The sequence below is a fragment of the Ovis aries genome, chromosome 3 (assembly GCF_016772045.2).
Source record: "Ovis aries strain OAR_USU_Benz2616 breed Rambouillet chromosome 3, ARS-UI_Ramb_v3.0, whole genome shotgun sequence".
NCBI lineage: Eukaryota > Metazoa > Chordata > Mammalia > Artiodactyla > Bovidae > Ovis > Ovis aries.
Genome location: NC_056056.1, coordinates 141,587,848 through 141,605,760, shown reverse-complemented (window position 1 = coordinate 141,605,760; position 17,913 = coordinate 141,587,848). Strand labels below are relative to the sequence as shown.

At 39.6% G+C, this 17,913-nt stretch overlaps 1 protein-coding gene across 1 annotated transcript in view; it reads right to left on the bottom strand.

Moving 5' to 3' along the window:
- Nucleotides 1–1,355: 1,355 nt before the first annotated feature.
- The window catches only part of DBX2 (developing brain homeobox 2), a 38,276-nt gene continuing 21,718 nt past the window's right edge, over nucleotides 1,356–17,913 (bottom strand). The window contains exons 3-4 of the mRNA XM_004006426.5: nucleotides 11,061–11,248; nucleotides 1,356–3,679 (exon numbers count right to left, since the gene is read on the bottom strand). Of these exons, the coding sequence (XP_004006475.1) occupies nucleotides 3,341–3,679; nucleotides 11,061–11,248 (527 nt within the window). The 3' untranslated portion in view covers nucleotides 1,356–3,340. The remainder of the gene's footprint in view (nucleotides 3,680–11,060; nucleotides 11,249–17,913) is intronic.

Genomic DNA, 17,913 nt, shown 5'->3' with positions numbered 1-17,913 from the left:
AAATATTGGGTTTGACAAAATGTTCATTGGGTTTTTCTATAAGAGGTTACAGAAAGACTCAAACTTTTTGGCCAGTCCAATACATGCGTAAGAACACTGTAGGTGGAGGGAACATTGGTTAAGCACAAGTTAAAAGAGAAAGGAGACCCTTGTCAATTAGACTAAGAAGCTCAGCACTCCTCTCTAAGAATTTGGGTAAATGAAAGCAAAGTCAAGGCACAATAAGCATATGCCTGTGGACCAGTTGTATTGTTTGTGCATGTTTCCTAAATATCCCTAATATATTCATCCAAGGGGCTTCCCTGGTGGCTTAGACTGTGAAGAATCTGCCCACAATGCAGGAGACCCGGGTTGCATCCCTGGGTTGGGAAGATCTCCTGGAGAAGGTAATGACGACCCACTCCAGTATTCTTGCCTGGAGAATTCCATGGACAGAGGGACCTTGTGGGCTTAGCCCAGGAGATTGCAGAGTCAGACAGAACTGAGCAACTAACACTTTCATGTTCATATTCATCCAAGATATTCTTTTCCTAAGCCTTTAACACATCCAAAAGTGAAGTTGCTCAGTCGTGTCTGACCCTTTGTGACCCCAGGGACTGTAGCCTGCCATCCATGGAATTTGGCAGGGAAGGATACTGGAGTGGGTTGCCATTTCCTTTTCTAGGCAGGGTATCTTCCTGACCCAGGAGTCGAACCCAGGTCTCCCGCACTGCAGCCAGACTCTTTACCATCTGAGCCACCAAGGAAGCCCCTAACACATCCAAGGTAGAAAACAATTAAAAGATGCATCTGTATATATGATTATCAGGCCAATCGCACAGACAGAGCCCCACTGGGTCTCAGAATTCGAGGTGAAACCATGGGGAAAGATCATTTCAGCCCCAAGAGGCCCACTTCTAAAACTTGGGTAATTGGATGGCCAGGACGTAGGTTTCTTTCATTTGATTTTCAAGTTATTCTTAAGAAACACTTATCTATGGAAACAGCTTATCCATGGATAAGCTGTCTATGATTTCTAGCAAAGAGTGAGAGAAAAATACTCTTTCATTTCACACTTAGGTTCTCCTATGAGACTATTCTCTATGGAGGAGGCTTCATAACTGAAAGCTTTCATGATTCTTTACTTTCCCAACATTTCAAAATTAATAGAGAAGATACTGAAGAGAAAAACATTCCCCAAGTAAGATACTAAAAAGTAAAATGTCCTAGAGGGGTGAGATGTAGGGAGGAGGTTTAAGAGGGAGGGGACATATGTACAACCATGGCTGATTCATGTTCATATATGGCAGAAACCCAACACAATGTTGTAAAGCAATTATCCTCCAATTAAAAATAAACATTTTTTAAAAGTATGGTGTGTTTCTGAATTTCTTTAATAAATTTCACTTCAGTCTTCAAAATGTATGTCTTACAATGCATCCCATAACTAGGTGAATACATTCACAGTGGTATACAACCCCAAATGGTTGGTTAAATTTCAAGAGTTGAAACTTGACTGCCAGGGGTCAAATTCCATTTATTAACCTCCTGACCTTGGGTAAATTACTCTAACCATACTGCTCCAGGTCCCTTGTCTAGGTAACAAGAATCCTAACAGTAATAGTCCCTATACTTCACTAGGTCATTGTCATGAGGATTAAATGAGTTAATTCACCCTAAAGGCTTAGCACAGTCTCCAGTACATAGAAAGGACCCAATAAATGTAAATGAGGTTAACATTATATAAATAAAAGAAATCATACTATAACTCATTTTAAGACAGGTTTTAAAATTGAAATTGTTGACAGCAGACCTCTGCCTTCACTTTCCACAAAGAAGGATTGAGTCTTCTGAGATGACTTGCAAGCAAAAGATAAAGGCATAAGCTATCATACACAAATCAAATTCCATTCACACAAAATAATTTCCTCATGTTGACAAAATTGTTATCTTTGGAAATATTACCTTTGCTAAAAACTAAATCCTCAAAGCCAATAGCTAAGAATGTAAGCAAATTAGAAGTCATTCTCTCTGTGTAGCTTTCTAACAAAATTCCACATCATGAACTTCTAATAATGTTTCTTGTCCACAGATTATAATAACCTACTTCAAAATCACATCATTTCCTTTTTCTGCCTCATTTCCTTCAAAGTGAAGCATAATTTTTTCTTGGACCTAGAATAAAAAATTCTAGCTGAACTAAGCAAATCATTACCAGAAATGAAATTTTAGAATACTACTATTTCACAGTATTCAAAAAACATAAAACATCTGTGTGGTATTTGTTAATACATAAAAATAACCTAATATTATCGTGTACACCACCTAAGTGGAAAATTTAGTCTATAACCAGAAGTGCAAATAGAAGCCACTACAGATTCCATCAGTGTTGGGTTTTGAAGTCCTGTTGGGAACATTTAAGAACTGTGACACTGAAGTCTTAGCCAGAGGTCGCAGACCTCTTGGCACAGATGTTTGTTCAACCAACACAGTATTTCAACAATTATTAAACTCAGATCTTTAGGTCGGCCATGCCCTCTATTTTCCTGACATGCCCTTAAAGGCACTTTTATTTGGCAAACCCTGATTAAGGCCCATCATTACAGAAAAGAGATCATATGATAAACAGCAGTTAAATAGGTACCTCCATCACTGACAGCCTGAAGTCCAGAGCCTGGAAAATTAAAGATACTAACAGTCACATTCAGAAATTCTTCTAGTTTGCCTACTGGACTAATTTTAAAGACATACTTTCAATGCATATACCTAGCAGTGGCATATTTGATTAGGACTGCTGAGCTGAGTTGTTAAAAATCATTTATAGCTGGATACTGAAAGAAGCTAGAAAATAGAGAATTTTTAAAAACATGTTCTATTGATGCGAAAATTTGCACTAAAGTCCAAATTTCACATAATTTTAAAAAAATTAAAAACATTCAGTCCATCGTTGGTTTTTCTTCATATAAAAGGAAGTGAATTTGCTCAATGCACTATATAGAAAGGAACTAGTTTCTACGAATGTATTTTTAATGACTATTTATATATATACACACACATAGAGACACAAGCATATATGCACAAACTCAGAGCAGCAACAGTCAACTATTATTCTCGGTGTGGTTTTTTTTTTTTTTTTTTAGCTTCATTGCAATTTCCAGGAGATTCTGTTCCACTTACAAATTAAATCTGAGTCTAGGACCCGAATAAGAGAACACTGGAGAGGGCTTCCTAAAACATTAGTCCATGTTTCACTCCTAAGGTATTAGGCATTAGGCACTGATGAGGCAAAGCTAGCAGGCTTTAAAGCCCGAATGTTATTAATCAAGCGTTCTTTTAAGTTAACATGGCAGACTGTGTCCATTCACACTGTGCCAGTAAGTACACTCTTGTCTCTTGCATCCTCTTCAGAACACAAATACAAGGCACCTTGCAGTGACTTTGCATCTGGGGGCAGTGCCTCTGCCCCTGGACTCCCCTGGATTAGTCTCTCTGAAGGTTCAGGCGAATTCTCCCTCCATCCTGGACTCGAGTGCTGCTGGGAGACTTCCCAGAGTGAAGCACATGGAGAAGGGAAACCTAGAGCCGATCGCGAGAGGGGGTCCTCTTGAAGGACTACTTCTTGGAGACACCTGTTGGAAAGTACTTCCTTTTCTTTGGAATTCCGCCATTTCATTCTTCTGTTCTGAAACCAGATTTTCACCTAGTAATAAAGTAATTGAACAAAATGATCACTTCACTCCACATTACTTCACTTCAGCATTTTAAACTGTAATTTTTCCCACTGTTCATTCCACAGAATGCCTTATTATGAGAGCCAGCCCAGCAAAGTCCTTGTAGTTTTTCAGTCCAGAAATATCTAAGAAATTACTTTAACATAACATCTCCACACACACACTTATGAAACAAAACAACTGTGGTTAAGTTGGTGATATCCTATAAGTCAGACATCTTTCAAGACTGGTTTAACTCTCTTCAATATTTTAAAACCTCATTTAGTCTATGCTAAATTATTTATTCAAAGGAAATGTTATCAGCTGGTAATATCATCTGAGTGGTTTGGGTTTTTTATTTTTATTTTTATTTTTTTGGTGCCAGGTGTCAAGCCAGGCACTCAACATAGATTTTAAAATTTGATCCTCACAGTGACTGCAAGTCCTTATTGCTCACATAAGAAAACTGAGGCTCAAAGCAATTAACTAGCTCAAGGTCAAACAGCTTGTGAAATGGAAGTACTTAGACTAGACTCAGTGACAGTCCCACTCCAGGGCAGAGGCTCCTATAAACATTCAAACTTCATCAGAAACTTTTGGAGACTAAATTAAGAATATATTTCATAATGCTTAGATAAATTCCAGGCTTAATATAATTTTCAAGTTCGAGTACTCCCACGGCTTATCAACTTCAAAGAATTAGGCTCAATAAATTACAACTGATTGAAATGAACCTTAAAGTGCTTATGATGGTAGTTTCTAATCTGAGCCATTCTGCCCCCATCTTTTCTACTAACTTTCCTCTTTACCTACTATGTAATTAACTGAGCAGAAAACATCACAATTGGTTTCCTGGTGGTTGAAAAGTCAATCACATTTCTTTCCTGTGCATTACACTGCATCCTTCTGAGTAGCTTTCTATTTTTAAAACAAAAACTGGAAAATTTTTACCTAAAGAAATAATTATTAAAGTGTACAAACCAAATATTTCTCCCAATGAAGTAAAACTCTAACTTTAACTTAGATGGTCTTTCCAGATTGGCAAAACATTCTTTCAAAGTGAGTGGCAATGTCCAAAGTAGCTACAAAAAGAAGCTTATTGCAGGCAGCTGAGTCCGAAACACAGCCGTCTCAGTTACAAGGTTTTTCATAAGAAAACAGTACTACTGTGTACCTACCAGAGCACTTGGTTCTGTTCATAAACTCATTTATTATTTGCAGTAGGCATTTACTCCCAGAAAATCTGCCAAGTATTTCTAATGGGTTTTTACTAAGACAGTTATATGTTCCCATTAGTGATTCTTGCCTTTTCATCACATCAATTATTTTCTTCTCCTGTTAGCTTTTCTGTCTAGAAAATTTTTGAGTAATATCTCAATTTGAAGAAAATCATAAAAGAAGTTTTTTCATAAGTGTTATTGGGACAAGTGTACCATAAGTGATACTGGGACAAATATACGTGCTTGGGGAAAATCATAAAAGTTCTGGGCTTCCCCAGTGGCTCAGTGGTAAAGAATCTGCCTGCAATGCAGGAGACCTGGGTTCGATCGCTGGGTCAGAGATCCCTGGAACAGGGCATGGCAACCCATTAAACTAATCTTGCCTGCGGAATCCCATGGACAGAGGAGCCTGGTGAGCTACAGTCCATAGGGTCACAAAGAGTCAGGACATGACCGAAGCAACATAGTACACATACATGCATAAAAGTTCTACCTCTCAATAAAAATCTCAGATAGATAAAACAGCTAAACATAAGCACAAAACTATAAAAGTTCTAGAAGAAAATATAAGAGATGATCATTACAGTCTTAGGGAGATGAATGTTTTCTTAAGCATGACACAAAACAGTAAGGCTACAAAAGGAAAGCTAGATTTGACTACATAAAAAGGAGAAACTTTTGGACAAATAAAGATGACCATAAACATATGAAAAAGCCACAAATTACCCAGAAGAATTAAAAGTAGGGACTCAAAGAGGTATTTGTACACACAGTGTTCACAGCAGCAATACTTATACTAGCCAAAAGGTGGAAGCAACTCAAATGACCATTGATGGAGGAATGAATAAATGAAATGTGGTCTATATATACAACTGAATATCATCAGCCCCAACAAGGAAGAAAGTTCTAACACATGCTACAATACAGATGGAACTTGAAGACATTATATCCAGTGAAATATGCCAGTAACAAAAGGACAAATACAGTATGATTCCACTTATATGAAGTACCTAGAGTAGTCAAATTCATAGAGGCAGAAAATAGAATGGTGGTTGCCAGGTGCTTGGGGTAGGGAGAAACACGGAATACTGCTTAATGAGTGCAAACCTTCAGTTTTGAGCGATGAAAAAAGTTCTGGAATGGATGGTGATGATGGCTGCCTAACAATGTGAATGTACTTCACGCCACTGAACTGTACACTTCCAAAAGGTCAAAATGGTAAATTTTATGTTATTTGTATTTTACCACACTTCCAAAAGGTTAAAATGGTAAATTTTATGTTATTTGTATTTTACCACAAAAAAAGGAAAGCCACAAACTTGGAAGGGATTTCTGTGACAGCTGTTAACAAGAAAATGTTACTAACCATAATATTTCAAATATTTTGATTAACAGACAAAATAATTGCTGCATATCCATCAACAAAAAGACAATATGATAGAAATGAAATGGTATAGCCATGAGAAGTCTAAATTCAGATGAAAATAACCAGTAAAATGATTAAAAGATTCCCAAGTTCTGATAACTAGGAAAAAAATAACAAATACAAGCTGCCAATGAAGGTGGCAACATTTTCAAAAATTTAATAATGGGACTATTTAAAAAAGGGGGACTGTTCATTAGTAGGGGTGAAATCTGACACAATTCAATATCTTGATACAATATTATATTTGGAAAGGAATTTTTTAATTGATCACAATTTAAAATGTACATAAACTTTAACCTATAAGTCCCACTCCTAGTTTCCTATCTTACTTTTAACATTTTTAAAGTGCATAAAGATATGTAATAGTAAAAACTAGGAAGTAACTTAAAGCTGAAGATGGCTAAGTGAATTACAGTATGTCCATGTAATGGTCAGTTCTAAGACACCAAAGAAAAATGAAGTAAATATGTATGAAGATATGCAAGGATATCTATCTCATGACATTTGAATGGGGGCAGGGGGGAAGCAAAGTGTAAAACAATAGTCATTGTCAACAGCATTTTCACAATAGCCAAAAAAATGGGAACAATCCCAATGGCCACCATTGAACGGATAAACCATGGTGTACCCTGTAATACTAAGCAGTAATAACTGTAAATGAGCTACTGCTACAACACAGCCACATGGATGAATCTCACAATGTATGGTCAGTGAAAGAAGCCATACACCAAAGAATAGGAACTGAGTGATATTATTTATACAAAGCACAAAAATGAGCAAACTAATCCACACAGTTCAGTCAGGAAGGAGCAGGTAGCACCTGGGAGCGGGTGTGCAGGGGGCACCTGGCCCCATGGTAAAGTTCTACTGCCTGAGCTGCGTGCTGGTTACACAGGTGGTTCGTATTGTCCTTTGGAAAATATCAAAATATGTGCAGAGTGTGATCCCATTTTTACCTAAAAATACATATATGTGCTTCTAGGTCACAGCTTCTTCCATCTGTAAAACAGAAATAACAGAAGTAGCTATTTTATTATATGTAAATGACATCAAATATCAGGGGATGTGGTAATCATTATGCAAGAGTCTATCTTTTTTTTTAATAGGGCTTCTCAAGTGGCACTAGTGGTAAAGAACACACTTGCCAATCCAAGAGATGTAAGAGACTCTGGTTCAATCCATAGGTCAGGAAGATTCCCTGGAGGAAGGAATGGCAACCCACTCCAGTATTCTTGCCTGGAGAACACCATGGACAGAGGAGCCTGGCAGGCTACAGCAAAAAGGGTCACAAAGAGTAGGACACACCTAAAGTGACTTAGCATGTATTTTTTATGTGTTCATGCATATATGACAAATATATAAGCTTATTTGGGAAAGGAGTATGATAAGGCTATATATTGTCACTGTGTCTATTTAACTTTTATGCATGCAGAGTACATCATGAGAAATGCTGGGCTGGGTGAATCACAAGCTGGAATCAAGATTCCCAGGAGAAATATCAACAACCTCAGATATGGAAATGATACCGCTCTAATAGCAGAAAGCAAAGAAGAACTAAAGAGACTCTTTATGGGGGTGAAAGAGGAAAGTGAAAAAAAAACTGCCTTAAAACTCAACATTCAGAAAACTAAGATCATGGCATCCAGTCCCATCACTTCATGGCACATAGAAGGGGAGAAAGTGGGAGCAGTGACAGATTTTATTTTCTTGGATTCCGAAATCACTGAGGACAGTGACTGAAGCCGTGAAATTAAAGATGCTTGCTCCTTGGAAGGAAAGCAATGACAAATCTAGACAGTGTATTAAAAAACAGAGATATCACTTTGTCATCAAAGGTTTGTATAGTTAAAGCTTTGGTTTTTCCAGTAGTCATGTACAGATGTGAGAGTTGGACCATAAAGAAGGCTGACGGCCGAACAATTGATGTTTTTGAATTGTGGTGCTGGAGAAGACTCTTGAGAGTCTCTTGAACAGCAAGAAGATCACATCAGTCAATCCTAAAGGAAATCAACCCTGAATATTCATTGAAAGGACTGATGCTGAAGCTGAAGCTCCAATACTTTGGCCATCTGATACAAAGAGCCAACTCACTGGAAAAGACCCTGATGCTGGGAAAGATTGAGGGCAGGAGGAGAAGGGGATGACAGAGGATGAGAAAGTCAGATAGCATCATTGACTCATGGACCTGAATTTGAGCAAACTCCAGGAGGTAGTGGAGAACAGAGGAGCCTAACATGCTGGAGTCCGTGGCATCATAAAGAGTCGGACACAATTTAGTGACTAAACAACAACGACAATATATGAAATAAGAAAATGTTAACCTACTTCTGAGCTGTTCACCAAATTCAACGAGATAAAAAACATTCTTTCCTGAGGCATTTGAATTTTAAAACCAAAACAATCAACTATGTACAGCTATGTGCCTATGGGTAAGAACTGAGAGATAACATGAAAATATGGAAACAGTTTGTTTTCTCAGAGTGGAAATACTACAGTCAACTCCTCATAAATATTATTGAATAGGCTTGATGCAATCCTTTTTCAATAGTTCATTTTAAAGAAGATACTATATACTATTATGGATTTTCACTTTCTCAGGGCACTGTCAGATTAATCCTAGCCATTTTTACTCTTTAACACCTAAGAATCCGCCTGCCAATACATTTGCAAGAGACACAGGTTCGACCCCTGTGTGGGGAAGATCCCCTGGAGAAGGGAATGTAAACTCACTCCAGTATTCTTGCCTGGGAAATCCCATGGACAGAGGAGCCTGGTGGGCTATAATCCATGGGATTGAAAAAGAGTCTTATGTGACTTGGCAACTAAACAACACCTGTCTCAAGTTCCAATTCAACCAGAGGCCCCCAAACTTACAAAACTACACACTTATCCAGGCCAATGCAATGCAGGCCAGGCCTACTGAGCCCTCATGTGGCCCTTTCTCAGACCCAACAATTCCTCTGAGGACCAGAAAATTCCCATCACTAGACTCCCCAAGGATATATGGACCAGTCATATGACCATCCCCTCCAGAGGCGGGAATTAGTGTAAGGCTCCAGAGAGATATATAAGTTCTAGAAGAACTACTGATCCAGCTCCCATATGGCAGTATAACTAACCTGCCAGGTGCTGTTTCCTATATTATTGTTTTATATTCTTATGTAATTGCTTGTAAGCTTCTGTTTTGACTTCTTAGTTGGATGTAAACATTCCTGGGGTCCAAGGAGTGTTACCTGAATCAGTACTTATCAATATTCCCTCTTACCTAGCACAGAGTGTGTTAATTGCTCAGTCGTGTCCGACTCTTTGCAACTCCATGGACTGTAGCCCACCAGGCTCCTCTGTCCACGGGATTCCCAGGCAAAAATAGTGGAGTGGGTAGCCATTTCCTTCTCCAGGGTATCTTCCCGACCCAGGGATTGAACCTGTGTCTCCTGCATTGCAGATTATTTACCATGAAAGCCACCCGGGAAGCTCTGAGTCTTACATAAAAGTGAGAAACTGAGGCACAGAGCAGTCAACTAAGGGTATGGGCTCACCAGTAAAACACGTGAGGAAAACACATCCTGGCTGATCTAGGCCCACTAGCCTCAACCACACCTTGTACTGCTTCCTATGACTACAAAAAGTCAGGGGTCAGGGGGGCAGATTACTTCCCTTGGGAAAGGAAGCAAGGTTAAGAAAGGTTTCATCCAAAAATAACTAGTTTAATAACATCTAAAGTTAGAAACTAGGTCATTTGTATTGAGGGGAAGTACAGAAGAACATGGCAGTTAACACAGAGCCTCTGCTAGCCCTTTAAAGCTTTTATGCTGATTCAAAAAATTCAGGTAGATGGAGCCCTGCACCAGGAAAGCCAGTTAGACAAACAGAGTACCTGCCGCATTTCAGCTGCTGCCATCCCCAAGAGCCAAGTGCCCCTGTGCAGTGAACAGTCTGCACAAATGTACATGGTAGTTCCAGGTTAAAGAGAATGCAAATTCCAGAATCAGGTTGCCTGGGGTGGGGAGCCCAGCTCCAAAGCAGTTTCACTCTGTGACATTGGATCTCTGTTTACTTCTCTACATTTCCTCATCTAGAAAATGGGGATATTTCATAACAAGGATTAAATAGGAAAATGCCAGTGCCTTATACTGTTAATTATTTGTAAGTAGGCCAATCTTTAAATGGAGTATGCTGCACTTCCCCAAAGGCCAGGAAGTCTCTTTCAAAATTATATGAAACGTCATTGTACAAGAAAGGTTTGTAAAGGTTGCAAACGTGAAATTACTTAACTGTACTTGATATAAACCCACAGTGCAAAATAATGACATCTATTAAGAGGTACTAATGAGTCATTCATTTATGCCTTGACTGTTGGATTGGAAATGAAGAAAAAGACAGGAAAATTGGTTCCTGCTTTTGTAGGCAATTATGCAGCCAGTTTCTCTGAAAACAGAGCAAACAATGTAATGATGTAAATGCCACAGTCTTTGCTTTTCTTTTCATTTGGGAAGAATTAATCAGGCAAAAACCTAGACTTCTTAGCAAATGGACCAATTTCCAAACAGCAATTGTTGCACATATTTCCACTCACTAAAAAATTATGAGAATCATTTCAATAATGCTTCGGGGTCCAGTATTATGCTTAGTACAAGGAACAGTTGCCAAATGAATGGATTTCACTGGATTCCTTCAGAAATCAGGAGCTGTGTGCTGATCACACATCTTCCTGCTCATCAGTACCTGTGATTCTTTTAGTCCCAAGTTGATGGCAAGTTTCTTTCGGTCTGTTTTGCTGATATATTTCTGCTTCTGAAACATTTTCTCCAGAGCCTTTCTCTGGTCCTCAGAAAAGACAGCTCTTCTTAAAATGCCCCTCCGAGCTTTGGAAGTAGATTCTTGGGTCAGAAGAGGCAGTACACTCTCTTCTCCTAGAGGGGGAAAAAATAATACAAAAAGCCCCGTTAGCTTTGGGAGGAGAATTCCACTCATATTCCCCAGAACCATATCCTCCACCTCTTTGCCATGGCCAAATTATCTCATCTCTGAACTCTGCACATGCAGAGTGCTTCTTAACCTCTTTTTGATCATGGACTCCATTGAGAATCTGATAAAAGTTCTTTGCTCCCCACTGGAGGGAAAAAAACAACATACAGATAGATGCTTGCCTTCCCAATTTTGCGTGCCATGTCAGTCCATGGTCCCAGCTTACAAAGCTCCAATGTAGAAAAGTGATAGATGGTTTAAATACTTAATTTTCTCTAATTCTTCATTTATTTCTTCATTCATTTATTGTCTCAAATTGTCGAGCACTTACCATATGCCAGGCGCTCTGCTCAATACTACACAATGAGAAGTAAGACATATGTTTTATCATACTCATGACCTATAAAATCAAGGGGGAGGCATTTATTGAGCTAGCATCACAAGTGTGATGAAGTATTTCTAAGGAGGGTGCCTTAGGAACACAAAACAATGGGTCTAACCTTAATCTGGGATGTCAGGGAAAGCGTGCAAGAGTCGGAGATGTTTAATATGAGAAGGAAGGTTTGGAAGACCTCCAATCACCTTCTACCCTCTCAGTTCAGTTGATTATCAACTCCTTCAGGGCAGAGACACTACTTTTTCTGCCTTTTTTTGGCTGGCATAACACTGGTTCCCAGCCTCTGTGAGTTTCATTCATCATTCACCATTCATTCATTCAATCAGTTTTCTAGTAGTAGTAGGCTGAATTATGTCTTTCCCAAAGATGCCCATGTGCTAATCCTCAGAGCACATGAATATGCTACATTGGATATCAAGGGGAAATTAAGGTTGCAAATGGAATTATGGTTGCTAATCAGCTGACCTTGAAATTGGGAGAGTATCTTGGAGAATCACGGTAGGTCCAATGTAAGTGGAAGAGGGAGAGAAAAAAGGAAGTCACAGTGAGAGTTTTGAAGATGTCACACTTCTTCCTTTGAATATTGGAAGAAGGGGCCATAAGCCAAGAAATGCAGGTAGTCACTGGAAAGGCAAGGAAACAAATTCTCCCCTAGAGCCTCCAGAAGAAATGCAGTCCAGCCGACACCCGGATTTTAATCCAGTGAGACCCATTTCAGGCTTCTGACCTCTGTGACTGTAAGACAGTAAGTTTGTGTTGTTTTAAGATGTAGGTTTGTGGGAATTGTTACAGCAGCAAGAAGACACTAATACACTGGGTATCAGACTCACTGGGCTAACTGCCGAGGAAACCAGACAAAAAGTACATGGTCCCTGCCACAAGGAGTTCACCTTCTCATGGCAGGACCAACACATGAACATCACTCCAGAATACGAGTGCTAGGAGAGTGGGGACTCTAGCTCACAGTTGTAGCTGGTATGCATTTTGGTGCTTAATAATTATTTCTAAATAAAGAAGCAAATGAATGTCTTAAGTACTAGAATAGCATGATCTCAAAAATGCTCTGGCATTACAAAAAAATGAACTGATGGGTTCAGAGAAAATAGGCTGAATCAAGTCTAAAAGAACAATTCAGTTCCAGAGAAAAGGAACTAAGGCCAACCCAGGCAGAATGACCAGCATGCTTCAAAGTACTAAGGTACAAAGGAACAAAATGTCGCCAAAGAAAAGTAGTCCCTTGGACTGCAAGGAGACCAAACCAGTCACTCCTAAAGGAAATCAACCCTGAATATTCATTGGAAGGACTGATGCTGAAGCTTCAAAACTTTGGCCACCTGATGTAAAGAGCTGACTCACTGGAAAAGATTCTAACATTGGGAAAGATTGAGGGCAGGAGGAGAAGGGGACAACAGAGAATGATATGGTCGGATGGCCTCACTGACTCAATGGACATGAGTTTGAGCAAACTCCAGGAGACAGTGAAGAACAGGGAAGTCTGGCCTGCTGCAGTCCACAGGGTCACAAAGAGTCAGACATGGCTTAGTGACTGAACAACAACAAGGAAAAGTAAACAGTCAGCAAGGCCAAGGAATGGCACGAAGCAGAGGGTACAAGCTAGAAACCATATCCAGCCTGGAGGTGCACTTTGTTTGGTCTTAGACTATTGGTAAAAAATTCTGATTTAGCTGTTCATAATTAATAATTGGGAGGTTTCATTTGAAGCTCAGGTTTTCAACATCTCTTCAAAGGTAACCTCACTGAGCTTACCTTCCCACAGAGCAAAGAGTTACCAGAATGGCAGATGCCCCCTATAGGAAGCACGTGGTCCCTAGTTTGCCATCGCCTCGTTAACTTGCTTTTTACCTGTCAGGCTCTTGAAGACATCTGGACCTGTGGAGTAGAGATTGTGGAATGGAGTGGAATCAGACTGAAGAGGACTACAAGGGTCTGGAACGTTATCCAATAGGTAGTGAAGATCAACAGAATATGTTTAAGCAGGATGTGACACGATAATAATAAACATACACTGAGCACTTCCTCTGTCCTCATACTTGCCCTGTATTAAGCCGCTGATATGCATTATTCCATTTAATTCTCCCAATCTAACTATGCCATGAATGCTACTATTATTCTCTACATTTTAAAGATGAATAAAAGGAAGCTTAGGAAGCTTAAGGAACTTTGTCCAAAGACTTATTCCAAAACAAATGCTCTTAACCCTACACAGTACTGACACAATACTGACTTATATTTTAGAAGAAAAATGTCAATAAATGGATAAATCTTGTCAATTCTACCTCTGTAATATAATTGCTTTCTTTCCTATTTGTCTAAAAGATTCGTAAACGACTTCCAGCTAGTCTCTCAGCTCTGGGTTACGTCTCATTCTCATTCATCTTGACATTCCCAGAAGAAACACTGGCCTCTCTTTCTTTGAGTTCTACAACACTTGTAGAAATCTCCATAGAAATGTCATAATCCTTGGGATGTAATGAAGCCCAATTCTTTACCAAGTTCTAGTTTTACTGATGCCTTTTTGATTTATCCAATTGTGGGATCTTGGTTAATTCTCCATCTATAGAACCAATTACTTTTGCCTGCCTCACACCAAGGTCACATCTTAAAGTCAGGCTTTGGCAACTGGATTCACTATTTCTTTCTCAGAGGCTTAAATAGTTTTATGCAATACTGGTCAAGGCTCAGTGGTAAAAGAATCCATGTGCCAATGCAGGAGACACCAGTTCAATCCCTGAGTCAGGAAGATATCCTGGAGGAGGGTATGGCAACCCAATCCAGTATTCTTGCCTGGAGAATCCCATGGACATGGAGATGAGCTTGGTGGGCTATACAGTTCATAGGGCCACAGAGAGTCAGATATGACTGAGTGCGCACACACACACACACACACACACACACACACACACACACACACATGCAATATTGGTCAATAATAGCGATAAAAATAGTATGAACATCTCAATATGTTCATATATTTCTAAATGCTTTTCTTCTCTGAACTATCCTTGGTATAGATATCACAGAATTAGCCTTCTGCATTTTATTTCAGAGCACAGATTCATCTGTTGAGATGGTGTCTGTCTAGGAAGCCTCAGGACAGAGGACTCTGAAGGATGGGAAAACTAGGTTTAGACCTCGGCACATACCTGTGTGATTTGGAGAGTTACTCACTCTTTCAGCTTACTTTACAGAGCTGTTCTAAGGACTTGATAATATAGCACAAGACAACTTTCAGTGCTGAGCCCACAATAAGGATCATCATATGCTAAAGACATCTGATCAGACGAATAAGTGTCCAAAGCAGTTAAGGTTCAGTGTGGCACGAAAGCTAGAATTAAATGGTAGCAAGACTTTTTGAATCCAAATCCTTGGCTCCTTCCCCTGTCCCCCACTGTTTCTTGGTGGGTCAAGATTGTGAAGAAAGAAACGTTTATGAATACAGCCAGAGCTCCTGTTTGTGACTATGGGCTTCTGCTCCCTGTCCTTGGTCAGGACCACATGGCATCTCCAATACAGCCTGGCAACAGTGTCCTCAAATTCCACCATGCCCTTCTCACTTCATATTTTGATCTGGAATTCTTAACTTATAAATGTATCCAATCTACCATTATTCTAGCCATACATATTAAAATTAGGGAAAGAAACTTAAATACCCAAAGGTAATGAAATGCATAAGCACATCATGTTATGCCTACTAAGCGAAAATTTAAAGAACCATTAAAGATGACTAGGAAGATCAGGCAGCAGCAAGAAAAATACACTATATGATTTATAAGATACATGTCACACTCACGCTAAGTAAAAATGCAGAGGAAAAAAGACTGATAGAGCAAAAATAAAAACTAAGAGAGGCTATCGTCATACCGTTATAGACAAATAATGCATCTCCACTCTACACTTTACCTCTGATTCAGTTTTATAAGGAGAACAAGCAAACACTGTAGCAACCTTTGAGGGAGAATCTAGCCAAGTAACTGAATCGTCATTGAGTGGCAACTGAAGGTGAACCCACTCCATCCTCCAGATGTTCATATTTGATAAGGAGAAAGGTGAAAAGGATAGGGTCAGACATAGTACAATGAGATGAACACCCACAGACCACTGCATAGAGAACTTTTAAGCACCAGTTGAGAAGCCCTTTAGTTTTGGAGGCCAACAGAGTAAGTCCTGAGAGAGACGTGCTACCAAAAGACTAGCAATTCCTCTTGTGGGAAACCTCGACGATGGGACAGGGAGAGCAACTGACATCTGCAGAAGCTTGAGTGTGGTGGAGACATGGTGAATCCAGGAAGCTCACAGAGCTTGGTACTTCTAGAGGATGCAAGGGATGAGCAGGAAGAACACAGGACATTAGCTGGCAGGTAGAGTAGGACCAGGAGTGACTGAAACAAATTTAGGATATAACTTGCCACGGTGAAAAGTCTTCTGAGGACCTTGCATTTCAGAAGGCCAACACTTTCTGAGTTAATACAACTTCTTATTTATTTTTAACTGACGTATAGTTGATTTACAGTGTTGATTTACAGTGTACATCACAATTATTCAGTTATACACACATATGTATGTACATATAACCGAAATGAAAGTCACTAAGTTGTGTCCGACTGTTTGCAACCCCATGGACTATACAGTCTATGGAATTTTCCAGGCCAGATTATTGGAGTGGGTAGCTGTTCCCTTCTCTAGGGGATCTTCCCAACCCAGGGATCAAACCCAGGTCTCCCACATTGCAGGTGGATTCTTTACCAGCTGACCACCAGGGAAGCCCAAGAATACTGGAATGGGCAGCTAACCCTTCTCCAGCAGATCTTCCTGACCCAGGAATCAAACCATGGTCTCCTGCATTACAGACAGACTCTTTACCAACTGGGCTATAAGGGAAGCCCATATATACATATATATACACATATACATATGTACGCACATATACGTGTGTGTGTATTCTCAGTCTCTCAGTCATATCCAACTCCTGTAACCCATGGGCTGTAACCTGCCAGGCTCCTCTGTTCAGGGGGTTTTCTAGGCAAGAACACTGGAGTGGGTTGCCACTTCCTACTTCAGGGGATCTTCCCGACTCAGGGGTTGAACCCATGTCGCCTGTATCTCCGGCATTGGCAGGCAGATTCTTTATCACTGAGCCGCTTGGGAAGCCCCATATTTTATAATACAACTTCTTAAACCTATATAAAAATACAAATAAATTTATGGCCCAATATAAGCTAATTTAAATTTTTTTCCTACATTTTTTCTAAATCAAGGTTTTGTACATAGGGGTCATAATTCTACTCATTTAGTACTTTCTTCACTAAAATCTAAATGTTTACATAAAGCAATGTGGGTAACACTTTTAAATGCCCCTAAGACTTTTTGATAGGAACCCACAGATTTTCCTATGTTTTCTATTGAGCATTGAACTATGTTAAGAACAGAAAGAAGAGCCCCATCAAAGAGATCTACAATATTCTCACCAGTGTGAAGGGTGAGAACACACACAGACCAGACCTCATCTCTAAAAGAGAGAACTTCGGAGTAGTTGTGAGGATCAGAGGGTTAACTCCTTGGTCTGGTCCTCAGGATTCAGTGCGCTATAGCAAAAATACAACCACTGGACAAACAAAAGCCACAGCAAATATAAGGAATATTCCTTTCTTCCTTTGTCTGCTAGTTGCTTGGTTTTCCAAAGTTCTGCTCTCAATACGTGAATCATCACTGTTTTCATAAACCGCCGTGGCTGTTTCCTACAAGAAGCATGAGAACAAGATGCTGCTTTCACCACCGCTGCTCCTCACCACATCTCCCCCGGGAGTCTTTTGTGGGCTCTCTCTGGACCTAACCATAAACCAATGATGAACTTACCCCATTTTCCTACCTTCTAAATCTAGGAATATGAGCTCAAATTTACACCTGCAAAACAAACATAGGGACTTCAAGAACTTGCTGGTGATTTAAAAGTCTCTCAGAAGCTATCAAAAAGTTACAAGCAACAAATACCTTTGATTATTCCTAAATTCATGACAAAAATCTGATTTTTATGGAAACTTATAGGTGACAATAATAAATAAATACTACAAAGTAACAATGAACAGATACAGAGATTAGAGCATGCCTAGATAAGAGGCTTTAGGAGCCAGGGCCATCAACTCAAGGTGCTATAGACTCTGCCAATTTGCAGATGTCAGTATATTATTTTATAGT